At 32.6% G+C, this 17,460-nt stretch overlaps 2 protein-coding genes across 2 annotated transcripts; one reads left to right on the top strand and one right to left on the bottom strand.

Annotated features, from left to right (window-relative positions):
- The first annotated feature begins 2,336 nt into the window (after positions 1-2,336).
- Positions 2,337-7,986, top strand: Gpb5 (Glycoprotein hormone beta 5). Its single transcript, XM_088265804.1, has 3 exons — positions 2,337-2,583; positions 4,008-4,255; positions 4,928-7,986. Exons 1-3 carry the CDS (start codon positions 2,574-2,576, stop codon positions 5,126-5,128), a joined length of 459 nt encoding a protein of 152 aa, XP_088121930.1. The 5' UTR covers positions 2,337-2,573; the 3' UTR covers positions 5,129-7,986.
- A 1,526-nt stretch (positions 7,987-9,512) lies between these two features.
- Positions 9,513-15,966, bottom strand: Gpa2 (Glycoprotein hormone alpha 2). Its single transcript, XM_088265803.1, has 4 exons — positions 15,830-15,966; positions 14,293-14,482; positions 13,110-13,273; positions 9,513-11,518 (listed from the first exon to the last, which is right to left on the bottom strand). Exons 2-4 carry the CDS (start codon positions 14,447-14,449, stop codon positions 11,426-11,428), a joined length of 414 nt encoding a protein of 137 aa, XP_088121929.1. The 5' UTR covers positions 14,450-14,482; positions 15,830-15,966; the 3' UTR covers positions 9,513-11,425.
- Positions 15,967-17,460: the final 1,494 nt, after the last annotated feature.

Below are 17,460 nucleotides of genomic sequence, written 5' to 3'. Positions count from 1 at the left end.
TAATAAGCTGTAGTAAGTTTTATCATGCTATGCACGACTGATTTTCACGATGATAAACAATCAAGAAATAAACACTTTGTCTGACTGAAAACATCATAAATGATGTAATATTGATTAAGATTTCAGCGAAGGAAATGATTACTCTATATGAATGCTCATCTCCCCAGCTATGTATTTTCTTGGTCAGCAGTATTCTAAAAGATCGATTACGCTAATGAGATGACAGTGCTTGAGATGAGACTTCACCATGAGGCCATCATGCGGGTCTTTACCCTTGGAATTACAAAGTTCCATGTAAGATAAACAAAGATTAAATTTATTTGTTTATCTTATATGGTTTAAAAAAACATGTAAACATGTTCCAATAAAATTATCATACAAATAAACAGTATTCAGCTATGGTAGAAAAAAACATGGTATGATTTAAGAAATACATTGTCAGATGAAAGATATTGATATCATTAGTATACCAATAATTCTTTCAACAGGCATATCCAAGCCCTAGTGGAAGTCGGCGAACATATCGTAGTCATACAGGAGAAGTGACAAAATTGACTATTCAAATGCATTTCTTACAAAAACGTGATCATTGACTATTTGATATTTTACTGGCGTAATATTGACCTGAAAAAATTCCCAAAGGATTTTAAACTTGGAAGTATAATATATGGACTTGTTAAAAATGACTAACTGCATTGATATTTATTTTCTTGCCAAGCAAAAGTCCTCCTGAACATTTTACATTTTATTTTATTAAAATTAAACACTTGAATATACCACTTTAATGAGTTTTATTTTATTTACGACTAGTTTCGAAAACGACAGATGTTTTCATCTTATGGTACAAATTAAAACTTTTTAAGTTAATGCCGAATCAATAAATAATATTTTACATTTTGTTAGTAAGTCACTTTCTCATGTACGACTACGATAAAGGCCAATTTTTTATCAATTTGAAGAAAAGTGTCACTAAATACACATTTCTCAAAAACTATTGTAGCCCATTTTTCCCCAGAGAAAGAGTTAGATGCCTACATGAGTAGTGATATATTATTTAAAACAAATGCACTGTAGAAATATCTTTACCATCAACGAATATATCATTTTGAGACTTGATCCACTTTATAATATTTTGGAATACTATAATTTAATGGAATACTAATGCTCCTTGTAAAAATGAAATGATTTTAAGCGAAAATATTAAATGGAGCAAGTGTTAATATTTTAAATATTAAAAGCAAATACTGATTTTTAGGCTCTACTGAGTTTATTTTATTTAAAAAAATTAAAAAAAGCCTTGTTGGGGCATTATCAAACTACTATCAATGAAAGTCAATTAATAATTGTAACGATTTTTAATAAATAAAATATACTTCTTTGTAGACCCTAAAAATCAGTGTTATATTTCAATATTTAAAATATGTATTATGGAGTTCTACAATCCCAAATCATAAAGAGCAAGTTATCAAGCAAACAAAATAAAATCATTCATAACAAAAGATTTTTCATCTTATATGCTACAGACCAATTGAGACCAGAGAGAGAGATAAATATTACAGAAATAGAAAACTTCTTCAAATAAAAAAATACGACTTTCCGTTTTACTATAAATTTAGCGCTATTTGTGAAAAAAACCCTGCGGATATGACAAAACATTTTGAGCCTATCCAAATATTTGCTCACAAATCTGGATTATCTCAGCTTAGGAGTTATTTTGTATTTTTTGACCCTAGATATATTGATCAAATTTGTGACACAGTTCATGTGAGTTCACTACCGACATCTATGTTGGAATAGGGAACGCTTTTATTAAGCAAAGACTCTTTCTATTTGTTTATAAGGTCTGAATCTTGGATTGAATTCACATACTTGTTATGAATTCCAAAAATTGAGAAGCGAGGTTGGATATACTCAAAATGTTGTAAATAAATTATAAGCCAAAATAATAAAATGAACAGGACATTTTCTGGCGTTTCTCATTTATGTGATTATAATCCAGGATTCGGACCTCACATACAAATATAATCGTTTCTGCTTGATAAAAAAGCTTCTTTATTTCACCAATAGATGTTCCAAGTGAAAAATCTAGTAATTCAATTACAATGTTTCGAAATTGGATCATATATAAACAACTTCCAAGAATTCGAGTAGTGTGATTGTCAATCATAGGTAGAATTGGTGAATGTTACACGTGTGTAAACCAGTCTATGACGGTCGTAAGCCCTATAAATGCCCAGACTTCCATATTCTTCTTCATCTACGTTGAGATGTACAAAAATGTAATATTAGATTAAATCGTTTGTTGTTGGTGTCTTAAATGTAATTATACCTCGATATTGTTGAATACCACTTACTTATTCTTGCTGCCTTACGACTCCAGATTTTTTTTTAGAGATTTTAAAAAATATGATTTCAGTTGGAATTCTCTGCCTGATGGGGGTGAGCACTACCACCTACCCGCCCACTCGGAGGGAGGTTCCTATAAAGGCGGAATTTCTTGGAAGTTGTTAGCTTTTATAATCTAGAAGGGCTCGCTAGACGTTCTCTCCCTTCACTGTTCCTGCGCCTCGCAAATGGCTACAGGTAAACCAAATTTATAATAATATTTCTACATATAAATAAAAAAATCATATTATCTTATGTCATCCTTTTTTATTTTTTATTATTATTTTTACTAGGGGGAAAAACAGCAACATCTGTAAAACAAAACATTAAAAGATTTACATTAAACAAGCCAATTATAATTAACCGCAGAAACATAAAAAATAATACAAAATATTTAGTGTAGATCTAGCAAATAAACACGTATTTTTATTTTTATTTTTTTCCTCCCCTCACATTTTTTTGCACCCTGCTTATATATGCAAGGTCATGTTACGGGTACGGGATTTTTGCACTTTTGCTTTAGTGCTTTCGGGTATACATTATTTGGGAGAGAAAAAGAGGTTAGAGCAGCGTTCAGCCGCTTCACTCCACTGCATTGAGCTCCGTAAGTATTATCCGGCTCCGACGTTTATCCTCCTTCATTGTAGTTTTTCATCTCCACAACTAATAAACACGTATTAATGAGAGAAAATGTGTGTAAGAGGGTGTGTGTGTGTGAATCCCAACATAGATGAAGAAGAACATGGGAGTCTGGGCATTTACGGGGCTTACGACTGTCATAGGCTGACCGTCTTGACGGTCAGCCTATGACAGTCGTAGCCCCGTAATTGCCCAGTTTTCCATATTCTTCTTCATCTTTGATGAGATATCAAAAAATAGTATGAAACATAACTCCTAATTGGAGATAATACAGGTTTGTGAACAGGTATTTGGACACACTCAAAACGTTATTTTTAAGGCTCTTCTTAAAAACAAAGGTGTGTTAAAAATATAACTTATAATATAATTTGTCCGCCTCGGTGGTGTAATGGTTGGCGTGTTTAGCTACCGTATTTTTTCATTGCAAAAACTGTGTTTTAAGAAAAAAATCAATTGCGTAAAATGTTACCTGGGTTTAAAGAAAATTAAGTTGCTATTTAACTTATGTTATGTTGTCCGCCTTCATAGTGTAATGGTCAGCACGCTCGGATACCGTTTTGGAGGTCCCAGGTTCGATTCCCACGGGAGGATCGAATAAATATAAGTGATTTTTCCACTTTGATATTTATTCAATATTACCCTGGACTGATACCTGGGCTGATCACCTTTCCTTCATGTGTTAACGATCAAGATAGCACTGCGTTCACATCATGCAGTGCCTTATGCACCATTGAGATGCGGATAAGGGTTTGAAGAAGATTTATCTTATGTAGGGCCTTAACTGGTTTTTTGGAAAAAAATCCAGGTCACCTGTGGGCCTTCGTCTGGCTGTTCGTGCTAGGGTAGATCACCTTTCCTTCATGTTTTAACAATCAAAATAACACTGCGTTTACATGATGCAGTGCCCTATGCACCATTGGGATGCGGATAAGGGTTTGAAGAAGATTTAACTTATATAGATGATTTATTTGTATTTTTTCCAGGTCACCTGTGGGCCTTCGTCTGGCTGTTCGTGCTGGGGTCGGGCGTGGAGGGCGGGCCGGACGGGCCGCTGGACGGGGGAACGGGGGGCGCGCTGCTGGCGGGGCTGGAGCCCGAGGGGCAGGCCCCCGAGCTGGGCTGCCGGCGGCGCCTGTTCAGGACGCGCGTGGAGCGCCAGGACGCCGCGGGCCGGCGCTGCGAGGGCACCGTCACCCTGGCCGCGTGCTCTGGGCGATGCGATTCGCACGAGGTACCTATAAGAGTAACATAACCTATAAACTAAAACCTATGACCTATAATCTATGACCTATTACCTGTAACCTATAACTTATAACCTATAAAACCTATAACCCATAAAACCTATAACCTATAACCTGTCGAGTAGTAAGATATTAATGAAAAGGTTGTAATTTTAAATGTGTCTCATCTTGATGTGAAACATGTATCATTCTTCCCTTTTAATGGAAGAAGATGGAACTCTGGGCTTACGACCTGGCATTTGGCTGGCTTAAGTGATCACTTTATACACTTGTGCAACGTTCACCAAACTGCCCATTATAGATAGTTCATATTGCATTCCTTCTGGAGCCTGTATACCATATTCATATGTAACGGTCTTAGATCCTTCCGCGCGAAGTATAACCGATTGTTTCGCCATCAGTTGAGGGATTGGTGAAGTATTTATTTTTTATTATTATTATTTGAACCTTTAAAACTGATATGTGTACGGTGAATAATCCAGTATCCGATATGATAAATAATATTATTGTTGAAAAGGTTGTTATAAATAATAATTTATGTAAAATATATGTGTTCTTCAGTCTTTGCGTGTTTTTTAAATGCTTCCTTCAAAACGTTGTTCAAAATTACCCGGGATTTAGGATTTCCAGGGTTCGGGATTAAAAATAATACAATTTTTCAGATATCCGAATGGCGTTTTCCTTGGAAGCGTTCCCGCCACCCCGTGTGCGGATTCAGCGCGCGCGTGCTGTCCGTAGTCGTGCTGGACACGTGCGAGGACGGTGCCGCTCCCAGCGCGCGCCTGCTGCCCGTGGCGCGCCCCACGGCGTGCCGATGTCGTGCCTGTCGTGCCGCCACCACCTCGTGCGGCTGGCTGCCCTAACCGAGTGACCTTCTAGACACAACACACCCACACACAAACTCAAACTTATATACCTCTCGATATCCTGAAATCATTAAAGGTACTTGAAACTAAAGGCAAACATCTCTTTCTTCTATCTTCTTCTGGTGGAGCATCTGCAAGTCACTCTGTCACGCGCCATCTCCTCGGCTTCCTCCCAAGTCAGTCCGGCATTAGACAAGTGGCCTTCAACATACAACACCCCCATAAACAAATTCAAACTTAAATCCCATCTCGATATCCAGAAATCATTAAAGCTATTTGAAAATAAAAGCAAAAATCTTCGTTTTCTTTATTCATTCTTATTCCATATTCACTCCGTAGGTGGAGTATCTCCAAGGCACTCTGTCACGCGCCTTCTGCTTGTCTTCCTCTCAGGTCAGTCTGGCATTAGACAAGTGACCTTCAACATACAACAAACCCATACACAAACATAAACTAATATCCCATCTCGATGTTCAGAAATCTTTTACGATACTTGAAACTAAAGGCAAACATCTCCTTCTTTCTCCTTCTTTTTCCATATTCATTCATATTATTCTTGCATCTCCAAGTCACTCCGTCAAGCGCCATCTCTTTGGCGTCCTCCCAGGTCAGTCCGGCATCTCGAAGCTCCGCTGAGTATAGTCTATGAATTTTCGTCAGCGGGCTTCCGGAGCGCCGGAATCCTCGGGGTTGTAAGAAGAGGCATGAGGGATTAATGCTCTCAGGTGGCATTCTAAGGATAATTTAATCTAATCAGAATATTCTTTCTATGTTTCCTAACATAGATATCTTAAAACCAATCGTAACCTAAATGTCGAATACGGAAACGGCGAGTCTAACAGTGGTATTTAGGTGTGAAAATGTGAATGCAGAAAAGAGAATGGAATATAATGAATAAGGGACAAAGAACAAGAAACATAGATGACAATACAAAACCATGGAAAGTGTACCAACATCGTAGTAGGGTGAGCAGGCTATTTGTACTCAGTTGTAGTTACAAAAACTATGGGTATTTTACCTCTATTTTTTTAAAAATTAATTGTACTATAATTCATTTCATTATTTTAAAAAAATTGAGATAAAATAACTGTGAATAGAGTGTAGTCGAATTGGTTGAAGACCATAAGCATCAACAAATTCATCAGTTCGTGAGGGTTCGGAGTCACATCCTAGTATAAAATTTCGTAAAAATATTAAAAAATCATATTTTATTTTATTTTATTTAGGAATTTAGCAGATCAGTAACATCAAGTTATACACACGAGTATTACGAAACAAGTGCTTGTACTGTTCCAATTACAAAATTCCACATTTGTATAAATACCTGGAAGAGGGATGGGATGGAGGAAAAAGGGGAAAGATCAAAACTCAAGACAGATTGTACGAAACGAGAGACACATCGCTCACTTCTTTCAACAACGTCATATTTAAAAAATTCCTGATTTTTCGGGAGATTGTTTTTAAAGTTTAAGAATATAATAAAATGAAATATCAAGCCACTTATTGAACTTTTTAACGTGCAACAGATATTTTTAGGTAAAACCTAAAGGTTTTTTCACCATTTGAAAAATATGTAGTATATTTATAAAAATAATTAAGCAATACACTTTCTTTAAAATGCAAAAACAACACTTTCTGTATCGGGTAAATATTAAGTTAAAAATATGCCGATTTTTCTGGGGTATAGTACATTTTTGGGCATTCCAAAAACTTGCACAACTGAAAATTGACGATTTTTGAAATATGACGTTGTTGAAAGGAGTGTGCGATATAGGAGAGTGGATCATTTATAAAATTATGTTGAAATTGTCCAAAGATGATGGATTAATAGTTACCTAATTTATTGTATTAAAACGTAAGAGATGCATTATTTTTACCTCCATTTATCTTTTCTAGTTTCAGTGTTAAAATCGGGAGGGATCATTAAAGCAATTGGGGAACATTCAGTATCTTCCCTTCGTGGGCAGATAGTACAAATATATATTTTTAATACGTATATTTTTAAAAAAGGCGTGGACTTTATAACGTCAGTGAAAGTAAGGTCAAGAAACAGGATAAAAATGAATTTTTGAGAGCAGGTTAAGTACTAATAAAAGAAAAAGGAATGAAGTACGTGATATGGTAAGAATATAATGTTTCAGACGTTTCTTGTGATGAATTCTTAAGGTAAATTAATGATTAATGATAAGTTCGTATTTTCATTTCAATCTGCACCTCAAATGGTCAAATATTTGCCTTGCTACCGAAATTATTCTGATGCAGTTTTCTATGCACCATGACGTATGAATTAAAGAAAATATAAAAAAAAGGAAGTTTTCATATTATTTGACATTTAGGTTATGGTTTGAATTGGGGTTTATAATGTTTGCTTTCAAATCTTTCAATTACATAATAGATGAAGTTTTTTTTATATATATGCTGAATTAAACTGTATTACGTATTATTTTGACAAATTATAAATAATATACCCTTTTCCATCTAAACACTCAAAAAATGATCACCGACGCGTTTCAATGTCTAAAATTGAACGGTATATGGAAGGAGAGGATGATATAGAGAGAAGGGATTCGTTTACATTATTTTTAACTTTTTGATGTAATTGAGAAAAACCAGTTGAAATTATTTTAAAATCCTATCTGAGCAATAATAAATGTTCAAATATAGTATTCATTGAATTTTTGTCGTTTTAATATATTGATACGTGTAAATGACAAAGTATATTATATGAAACAAAACAAAAATACAAGATTCTTTTTTTTTTAAGTAGTAAACTATCATTTTATTTATTGTTTCGGCATTAACTTTGTGGTAAGACATGTTACAATGATTAAAGAAAACACTTGTTTTTTACCACTTGAGTTTTATTATAGACTACATGTTTCAGAAGTTAAACTTCTATCATTCAGGTCTGTATAATAACTAGTTAGTACTAATAAATCAGTTATTATACAGACCTGAATGATGGAAGTTTAACTTCTGAAACATGTAGTCTATAATAAAACTCAAGTGGTAAAAAACAAGTGTTTTCTTTAATCATAGTAAACTATCATATGTATTGTAATAAAATTTAAATATTTTGTTACATACCCAGAGCGTTTATTTGTGTGTGTATTATTTTTTATGAACCTTTATGAAATTATTTAATTATGAACTTGATAAATAAAAATATTTTTTCTGCAACACACTTTATGCATTTTCATTTACCTTGCTAGCTTTCATGCACCCAATATTGTAGGGTAGGCGCAGCGCGGATGAATTTGTAGAAAGGAAAATAAAACATCAAGATAATTGAAAACAGGATTTGATTATTATCATTAATGATAATGATAAGAAAAAGTAAACTCACCAATTATTGTCAGTTTCAGCTTCATGAGCTTGAAGCTGCCCCAGTGAGTCATTCTCAAGTTTAAGTTTCAACACAAAAATCTATCTAGTTTGACTTTTGTATTGAAATTGTATTGATTTCACGTTTTAACAAAGAAAAAATCTAAAATAAAACCAAAAAAGGAACAAAGGAAGATCGAGTAAAACTTAGCATGATTTTTTTAAAATTACCTAACGTCCAAGTGACTATGAAATCTAGCTACGGCTTATGCAACACCGCTTATCATGACCCTACTCAGGCTTCAACATTTTAAGTTTCATAGCCTACTCGTGAGTGGATTTATTCTTAATTTTTAAAGTTACTTTAATTTCATGTAATTCATAAGTGAGAATTCCGGGTATGTCAAATAGTAAAAAAGTGGCCAAGTCAGGAGTCGAAATAAACGGTGGGAATGTGTGAGGAGATGCATGAATGTGGAAGAGGCGAAGAAAGTTTGCAAAGACAGAATGGTATGGCGTTCTATTCTCTTTGCCTACTCCCGCGGAGTGATGGTTAGTTAGTTTATAAATATAAATAAAGTAATATATGAATTGCTATGAAGCATGCCACACTTTTTTTACGATGTCGAATGAATTTTTTAATTCTAAGACATTTCTGCGTGTTACGAATTTGACAATGTTACAATCATTACGTTATGCAGAAAGGAGCCAGCACACACATTTAAAAGAAAAAAGAGGAAAAAAACGAGCGGTGTATGGGATATTTTGTATTGTAAACAGACCAGTCCAATTTGAGTACACTTTTATCCACGTTAAATTAATGTTACTTATATAAATAAATAAGTGAATATTGGTTTTAAAATTTCAATATTTTAATGTTCATTTAGGGACTGGTTTCTTTCTGCATAACGATAGCTATTTCATAATCCCAGATATCGCTTGAGCTTGAGACAATTTTTTTATTTATACAATTTGGCATACCTTCGATATAGTACAAAAATGTTTTTAATTTCCACATGCATGCATGTATTATGGAAAATTTTGAAAAAAAAGACCATTTAAAATTCTCGTCAGTTTATTACAAGGCCAATATCTTAATGTAAAAGTTATATAATTTGTATAACTAAGAGTATTTTTTTTCTATACAGGAAATACGTTTTCATCAGACTAAAATTGACGTTTGTCCGCCTCCGTAGTGTAATGGTCAGCACGCTCGGCTACCGTTCTGGAGGTCCCGGGTTCGATTCCCAAGGGGGGTTAAATAAATATAAGTGATTTTTTCACTGTAATATTTATTCAATATTACCGTGGACTGGTACCTGAAGCGGAGGGTTGATCACCTTTCCTTCATGTTTAAACGATCAAGATAACACTGCGTTTATATGACGCAGTGCCCTATGCACCATTGGGTGCGGATAAGGGTTTATTATTATTATTAAAATTGACGTAAAACCAAAACTTGCGTACTTTGTATAATATTTAAATATTAAAATTGCATAAGTAAAAGTTAAATACTTAGTACCCTTTCACTTTGTTTTAATTAGACGTATTGACGTTTGTACATATTTCAAAGGCCGGTTAGTAGGAAAAGTGGAAAAGTGGAAAAGTACCTAGTTTACACAATACATATCGCTCACTCCTTTCAACAACGTCATATTTAAAAAATCATCAGGTTTTACCTAAAAAGATCTGTTACACAGTAAAAAGTTCACAAAGTGGCTTGATATTTATTTTTAATACATTTTATTATATTTTTAAACTTTAAAAACGAGATCTCCTGAAAAATCAAGTTTTTTTATACATGACGTTGTTAAAGGAGTGAGCGATATATCAATAATTTAACTCATGCAACAGTAAGAAAATAATATTTTTGCAATGAAAAAATATCTTTAAATTTTTTAAAATATGTATATATTTTAAAATAATGGTTCTGTGAGTAAAATATAGTGCTCATTTCCAGTACTTAAAAGGCAGAAAAAACGAATAATACATAATAACATAAATAAAATAATGAAAAACAATTAATATAAATCGACTTTTTTGGGAGTTCAAATACTAAGGTAATTACATAATATTAAGATTACAATTAAATCGAGTAAGCTAAAAAAAATAGTTAATATTGAACCTTCATAACACACTTTTTCATGCCTTCTTCTTATAGGTTTGTTATAACAAAACCCCGTTTTTCTTGATACCATTTTCCTAAACTTATATTTTTAACAAAATCTTCAAGAAAACGACTAAGATAACGTTACAGAAAAGTATTTAAAATAGCTTATAATAAATATAAAATACCTTAAATAGCTTATAATAAAAATAGCAAATAAAATGGATGCATATAAAGGCTAAAAAGTAAAAAAAATGGTTCATTTTGAAGCTACAGCTTACACTTTTTTTGCTGTCATCTTGTTATAAACGTCGTTTCTTTTGATACCATTTTCCCATACATAATATATATTCAAATCAGAATGCGCTCAGCCGCTCAGGGCTGGACGTGTGTTCACGCTCAATTTTGAAGAAAATGTTTAGTGTTTTTTTGTTGTTTTTTTAGAACATATATGGAAAAAAAATATTCGTATATATTTTGAACTCCCTAGCTTTCAATAACTCTTTTCTTTTCAAATCCATATAATTATTTCGAAGAAAAACTTATTTTTTCAATGCTAAAACGATATTTTAAGACAAAAATCAAGTACATAAAATGTTACCTATATTTTGAGAAAATTATTCAACTTAACGAATACTGGGCCTGAATATCACGTTACAGAAAAGTATTATATTTAAAATAGCTTTGCATATCGATCGAAGACAAATACTTTTCAAATATTTTAAATAAATATTTATCAAATGCACATTGCAAGGTCTGTGCTGGTATAAGGTAGTGTCCAGGTGTTCGAAGGGAGGTCGAGTTGGCGCACATCACACGGCAGCTGTCAGCATGGGCGGCTCTGCCGAGGATGTAGTCTTGTGTCAGTCCTTCCTGCAGTGGTAGCAGGCACAAGAAGTGGCAGACCTGAAGGTGATGTTCCTCTCTCCTTCCAGACACAGCGTCTGCACCGTTACCTGATCAAATCAATTAAGTTTTATTTTATGTTATCTATTTTGACATCTGAACTTGAAATCACAGGCAATGAACAGGTTTAATAACATTTAGTATACTTCGGAAGTATGTTTTCTAGGGATGGAAATATTGATAAAGATATAGGGAGGAGAGTGAATGGTGGGGACAGAGTGAATGGTGTACCGAAATCAGTTATAGCAAATAAAAACCTTTCTTCGAAAGATAAACTAGCAGTACACAACGGAGTCCTAGTTACAACCCCTATATATTTATATTCTTGTTCGTTAGTTTTAATTTATACCAGAAGATGAAAACATCTGTCGTTATCGAAACTAGTGGTAAATAAAATAAAACTCATTAAAGTGGTATATTCAAGTATTTATTTTTTTAAATAATCATGTCATTCCACAAAGTTAATGCCGAATCAATAAATAATATTTATATTAACACCATTATTCTAGTTCTACTTATAATACCTATACCCTTATACCCTTTACTATGACTAAATTATATTGTATACCCACACACAGGCCATGCCTTTGTGGGATCATTTTTTTGTATTCATATTTATATTTTATTAAAAAAAAATTGTATTTGAATTTATGTCATGTAATTCAAAAGATTTTAAAATAAAGAATAAAAAAAATGTATGGAAGTGAAGCGTGGAGTTGGCAAAATAAGGATGAAAGTAGACGGAATGCAGTCGAAATGCGATCTCTCAGACAAATGTACGGCAAAACGATGTATGATAGATGTTTGAATGGTGAAATAAAGCCTTCCTTTATGCAAAGCGGAAATAAGCATTATCGATAAAATTACGAAAGGTGTGTTGAGATGGTTTGGACATGTGGGACGAATGAGTGAGGAAAGAACGGCAAAACAAATTTGTAGGGCGAATGCAGTTGGAAAAAGGAGCAGAGGAAGACCATGGGCTGGTTAAGTGATCACTTTGCACACGTGTAACATTCACCATACTATCCATGATTCGCAACCACACAACTCAAAATTTTGAAACTCCTACCATCTTTGTTGGATTGAGAAAGCTTTTATGTAGCAGAAACCCTTTTTTGTTTTTTTTTCCAGACATCAATATTCTTTACAACATTTTGAGTGTGTCCAAATACTTGTTCACAAAATCTGGATTATCTCCAATTACAGGAGTTATTTTTATATTATTTTTTGAGATCTCATCAAAGATGAAGAAGAATATGGAAGTCTGGGCATTTACGGGGCTAACGACCGTCATAGGCTGGTTTAAGTGATATAACATTCACCACTTCTATCCATTATTGTGATCACTTAAACCGGCCTATGACGGTCGTCAGCCCCGTAAATGCCGAGACTTCCATATTCTTCTTCATCTTTGATGAGATTTCAAAAAATAATATTCAATATTCTTCTCTATCTATGTTGAGATATCACAAAAAAAACTGACACTCTGATTTTACTGAAAAACTTTATTTTATTTTTATTTTTTTATTATTTGATATATCGATATATCGACGGCCGCGCTTTTGGAAAAGTGTGCAAGAGTTGATATATCGACTCTCAGCACTCTAACGGTGGATAATAGTGTGAAGATGTTTGGCTCACTTGTTCGGCTTCCATGATGCTGCAGCACTGCGCGAGTGACGTCACGGGGCGGGGGGCCGAGGGGCGCAGCTCCGGGAACGCCACGGAGGGACAGAAGCCCCGGCAGGCGTTCGTGGTCACGGAGAACTGCGCGCAGTCCGGAATGCTCACGAGACGACTATGGCCTGGAACCAAAAAAAAATTACATTTCACACAGATATTTTATTTACAAAATATTCGTGTGAAATGAAAGAATGTAAAGCTGAAATAAGCATTATGGATAAAAATGAAAAAGGTATGATTAGATGGTTTGGAGATGTGGAACGAATAAGTTCACATTCCTATACACAGGACCAACCTGCCGATGGTTATGCCTGCAGGAAGAGATACCGCTATGTTGAACAATATCTCATTGGATAATGATCTGTTCCATATGTCTGAAGGAGTTTTTCGAAGCGGGATTCTTGTACACCTTTAGCAATAGTTATTGCATATATTTTATTATAATGTATTTTTAATGTATACGATTTAAATTTTTTATAGTTTGTAATGTATATATAAATTGAAATAAATAAATCGAAAATTGAAAATTGAAATTGAAAGTGAGGAAAGAACGGTAAAACAAATTTATAAGGCGAACGAAGTTGGAATAAGGAGCAGAGAAAAACTTGGAATGATCAAGTATTTCAAATACTTGAAAAAGGTCAGGTTGGGAGTCGGAATCATCGGAGTGTATGTATGAGAAGATGTATGAAAGGGGAATTGGCGAAGATTGTGTGCAAAGACACATTGATGTGGTGTTCTATTCTCTCTGCCTACCCCTGCGGAGAAGCGGCGTGATGGTTAGTTAGTTTTTTTTCTATTTTTTCTCTTATTCTTGGAATTGGCGATTTTATTGTTAGCCCATTCATTAGACAAGACACAAAATTTTAGCGAGTGTTTTTGCCTAGAATTTTCACTCATGAATTACATGAAATTTTAGTAACTTTAAACATAAAGAGTAAATCCACTCACGAGTAGGCATAGGCTATGAAACTTATAAAGTTGAAGCCTGAGTAGGGACATGATAAGCGGTGTTGCATAAGCCGTAGCTAGATTTCCGAGTCACCTGGACGTTAGGTAATTAAAAAAAAACACAAACTTTTCATCGCGTCACATAACAATAGCTAGCTAGGTTGTCGTCTACTAAAGTTTTAGTTTTTACCTAGTAAATGGCAGCCTGGTTTTTCCCACGCTGTCCGGGGCCCCATCGGGACTCCCTCGGCCAGGGGGCCCTCCTCTTCGTCCCCATCCCCATCCCCCTCGTCCTCCAGCTGGGCCCTCGCCACCCCAATCACCAGCAGCAGTACAGCCAGCCTCATCTCCTACAATACGCCCTTCGTTCACACACGTTGCTGTTGATAAAATAAAATATATGCTGTTAAAGTCATGATTGTTAATTGATATTTAGAGAAAATATAATTAGTAATTAAAATAATGGCAGATATTTTAAAAAAATATTGAATAAAGTTACAAGATTTTTAAAATTTGTGATTTAATTCATTTGCTACACATTTCTAATTTTGATTATCTTAAATTAGTTACACTGTTCTCTCCAATAAAGAGACTAAGATCTTATGCTTGGAGAAGGACCTACACTTATTATTTATTGTTTTTGTTTGTGAGTGATATAACCTTTTAAAATATTTTTTTTAATTGTATATATTGTACATATATATATATATACATATATATATATATATATATATATATATATATATATATATATATATATATATATATATATATATATATATATATATATATATATATATATATATATATATATATATATATATATATATATATATATATATATATATATATATATATATGTATATATATATTTTTTTTTAACCACCTATCCGCACCCCAATGGTGCATAGGGCACTGTGTCGTATAAACGCAGTGTTATCTTGATCGTTAACATTGGGAATAAAAAATTAACCCTGGGAATTGAACCCGGGACCTCCAGAACGGTAGCCGAGCGTGCTGACCATTACACTACGGAGGTAAACATTATATATATATATATATATATATATATATATATATATATATATATATATATATATATATATATATATATATATATATATATATATGTATATATATAAATATATATATATATATATATATATATATATATATATATATATATATATATATATATATATATATATATATATATATATGTATATATATAAATATATATATATATATATATATATATATATATATATATATATATATATATATATATATATATATATATATATATATATATATATATATATATATATATATATATATATATATATATATATATATATATATATATATATATATATATATATATATATATATATATATATATATATATATATATATATATATATATATATATATATATATATATATATTTATATATATATATATACATGTACATACATATTTAAACTCCTAACCTATCAATAACTCTCTTCTTTTCAAAACTATGTAATTATTTCGAAGGAAAACTTGTTTTTTGCTAAATTAATGCTAAAACAAAAAAGAATTACGTAAAATTTTACCTGGATTTAAAGAAAATTATGTTGCGACTCAACGATTACTTGACCTTAAAAATGTAAACTTACCAGTGTTCCAGAAATTTCTAATAGTATAGGTATAAAATAGTATTAGGTAATAATAACGATACTTACATCTCAGGATGTATGTAGAAATATCGCAGAAAGGAGCGTATAACTAATTTATACACTCAATATGTCTTACAGAAACACAATCTTGATGGATGAACCACCGATTCAGACTACGTCGTCGAGAGCAACCCTTGCTTTTATATCTTGACGTTTTATCCCGAGAGAAAGGTGATTGGAGAAATATGATAATCTTATAGCGCCGTCTGAGCTCCTAACGTTGTTTAATCGACCGTTGAAAAGGTAGATGCCTCGCGATCTGCGTCATTCGCAAAAAATTCTAGATCTTAAATTGAGCAGAGATGATAATAGCTCGGACTCGATGAGATAATTATGCGAAATTACGGATCGGATGGATGAAAATGTAAATACGGATAAAGAAAGAAGCACAAACAGAAACAAAAAAATGCGAGTGCAGTGCCTGACACGTGAAGAGGTGAAACTTCTTAAATAAATAAAGAATAAGAGAGAGAACAAGAGAATAAGAGAGAAAATCCCTAAAATGCACACCAAGTCCTGCCAAAATTCATTTTTAAATCGAGCCTGCGATATGTCCAATGAAATGCTAAATGAAATTGACATCAATAATGATTCTTTTAATACGTCTTAAAGAAATAGTGGTGATGTCTATTTGACCAGTCGATAAAGAAATTTTATATATAGTTATACTTTTATGACAGTTTATTTTATTTTTTTATTATTTTTAGATTACTTAGGTGGAAACCTATAATTGGAATTTTTATTCTTTTCATATTTTATCATATTATATTATTTTTGTGAAATATTCTGTTGATTTTTCAATAAAATAAAAATACTTAAAAAAAAGAGAGATTTAGTTTGAGAGACAGAAACAGAGAGCACCTCAAAAGAAATAAAACAAAAGAAATTTTGCATAAAAAATATTGTGTTTATTCCATATTCACGCCTCCATTGATTGGTGCTTCAATTGGTAATATTGATATCAATGGTTTGTGATAACTAAAATATGAGATATATGTCAGTGAATCGATATTTACGAGATAACAATAAAAAATGCATCTATTGTAGTTCTCGAAAGCGAAAAACTGAAAATTAAACGATCACAAACTTAAAAATGTATGTTAAAATCGTAAAATCAGAAGTAAAAAAAAAATGAACGCGAAAATACATAAAATGACAGTATTTACAACATTTTGAGTGTGTCCAAATACTTGTTCACAAAATCTGGATTATCTTTAATTATAGGAGTTATTTTCATATTAATTTTTAACATCTCATCAAGGATGAAGAAGAATATGGAAGTCTGGGCATTTACGGGGCTGACGACCGTCATAGGCTGGTTTAAGTGATCACTTTACACACGTGTAACATTCACTAATTCTACCCATTATTGACAACCACACTACTCAAATTCTTGGAAGTTCTATATATATGCACCAATTTAGAAACCTTGTTCTTGAATCACTAGAACTTTACTAGAGACATCTATTGGTGAGATGTAAATGCCCAGACTTCCATATTCTTCTTCATCTTTGATGGGATGTTAAAAATTAAAATGACAGTATAATATTCAATGATAATAAAAATCTAAATATAATATTTGAAAGGTATAAAAAAATCCTTTTCCTTAAAACTTAACTTGATAAAAAAAATACAGT

This window comes from Brachycentrus maculatus, unplaced genomic scaffold, assembly GCF_059751285.1.
Source record: "Brachycentrus maculatus isolate JH-2025_06_01 unplaced genomic scaffold, ASM5975128v1 h1tg000258l, whole genome shotgun sequence".
In the NCBI taxonomy this organism is placed as follows: Eukaryota; Metazoa; Arthropoda; class Insecta; order Trichoptera; family Brachycentridae; genus Brachycentrus; species Brachycentrus maculatus.
Note: the sequence above shows the minus strand (reverse complement) of the source record. Positions and strands in the feature narration are given on the sequence as shown.

What these genes read in the sequence shown, in the direction of transcription:
- Gpb5 (XM_088265804.1), top strand. An exon ending in GGCGATGCGATTCGCACGAG is followed by an intron (nt 4,256 to 4,927) that starts GTACCTATAAGA and finishes ACAATTTTTCAG; the next exon opens with ATATCCGAATGGCGTTTTCC.
- Gpa2 (XM_088265803.1), bottom strand. Translation starts at nt 14,449, where the DNA reads ATGAGGCTGGCTGTACTGCTGCTGGTGATTGGGGTGGCGAGGGCCCAG. An exon ending in ACCAGGCTGCCATTTACTAG is followed by an intron (nt 13,274 to 14,292) that starts GTAAAAACTAAA and finishes TTTTGGTTCCAG; the next exon opens with GCCATAGTCGTCTCGTGAGC. An exon ending in GCATCATGGAAGCCGAACAA is followed by an intron (nt 11,519 to 13,109) that starts GTGAGCCAAACA and finishes TGATTTGATCAG; the next exon opens with GTAACGGTGCAGACGCTGTG.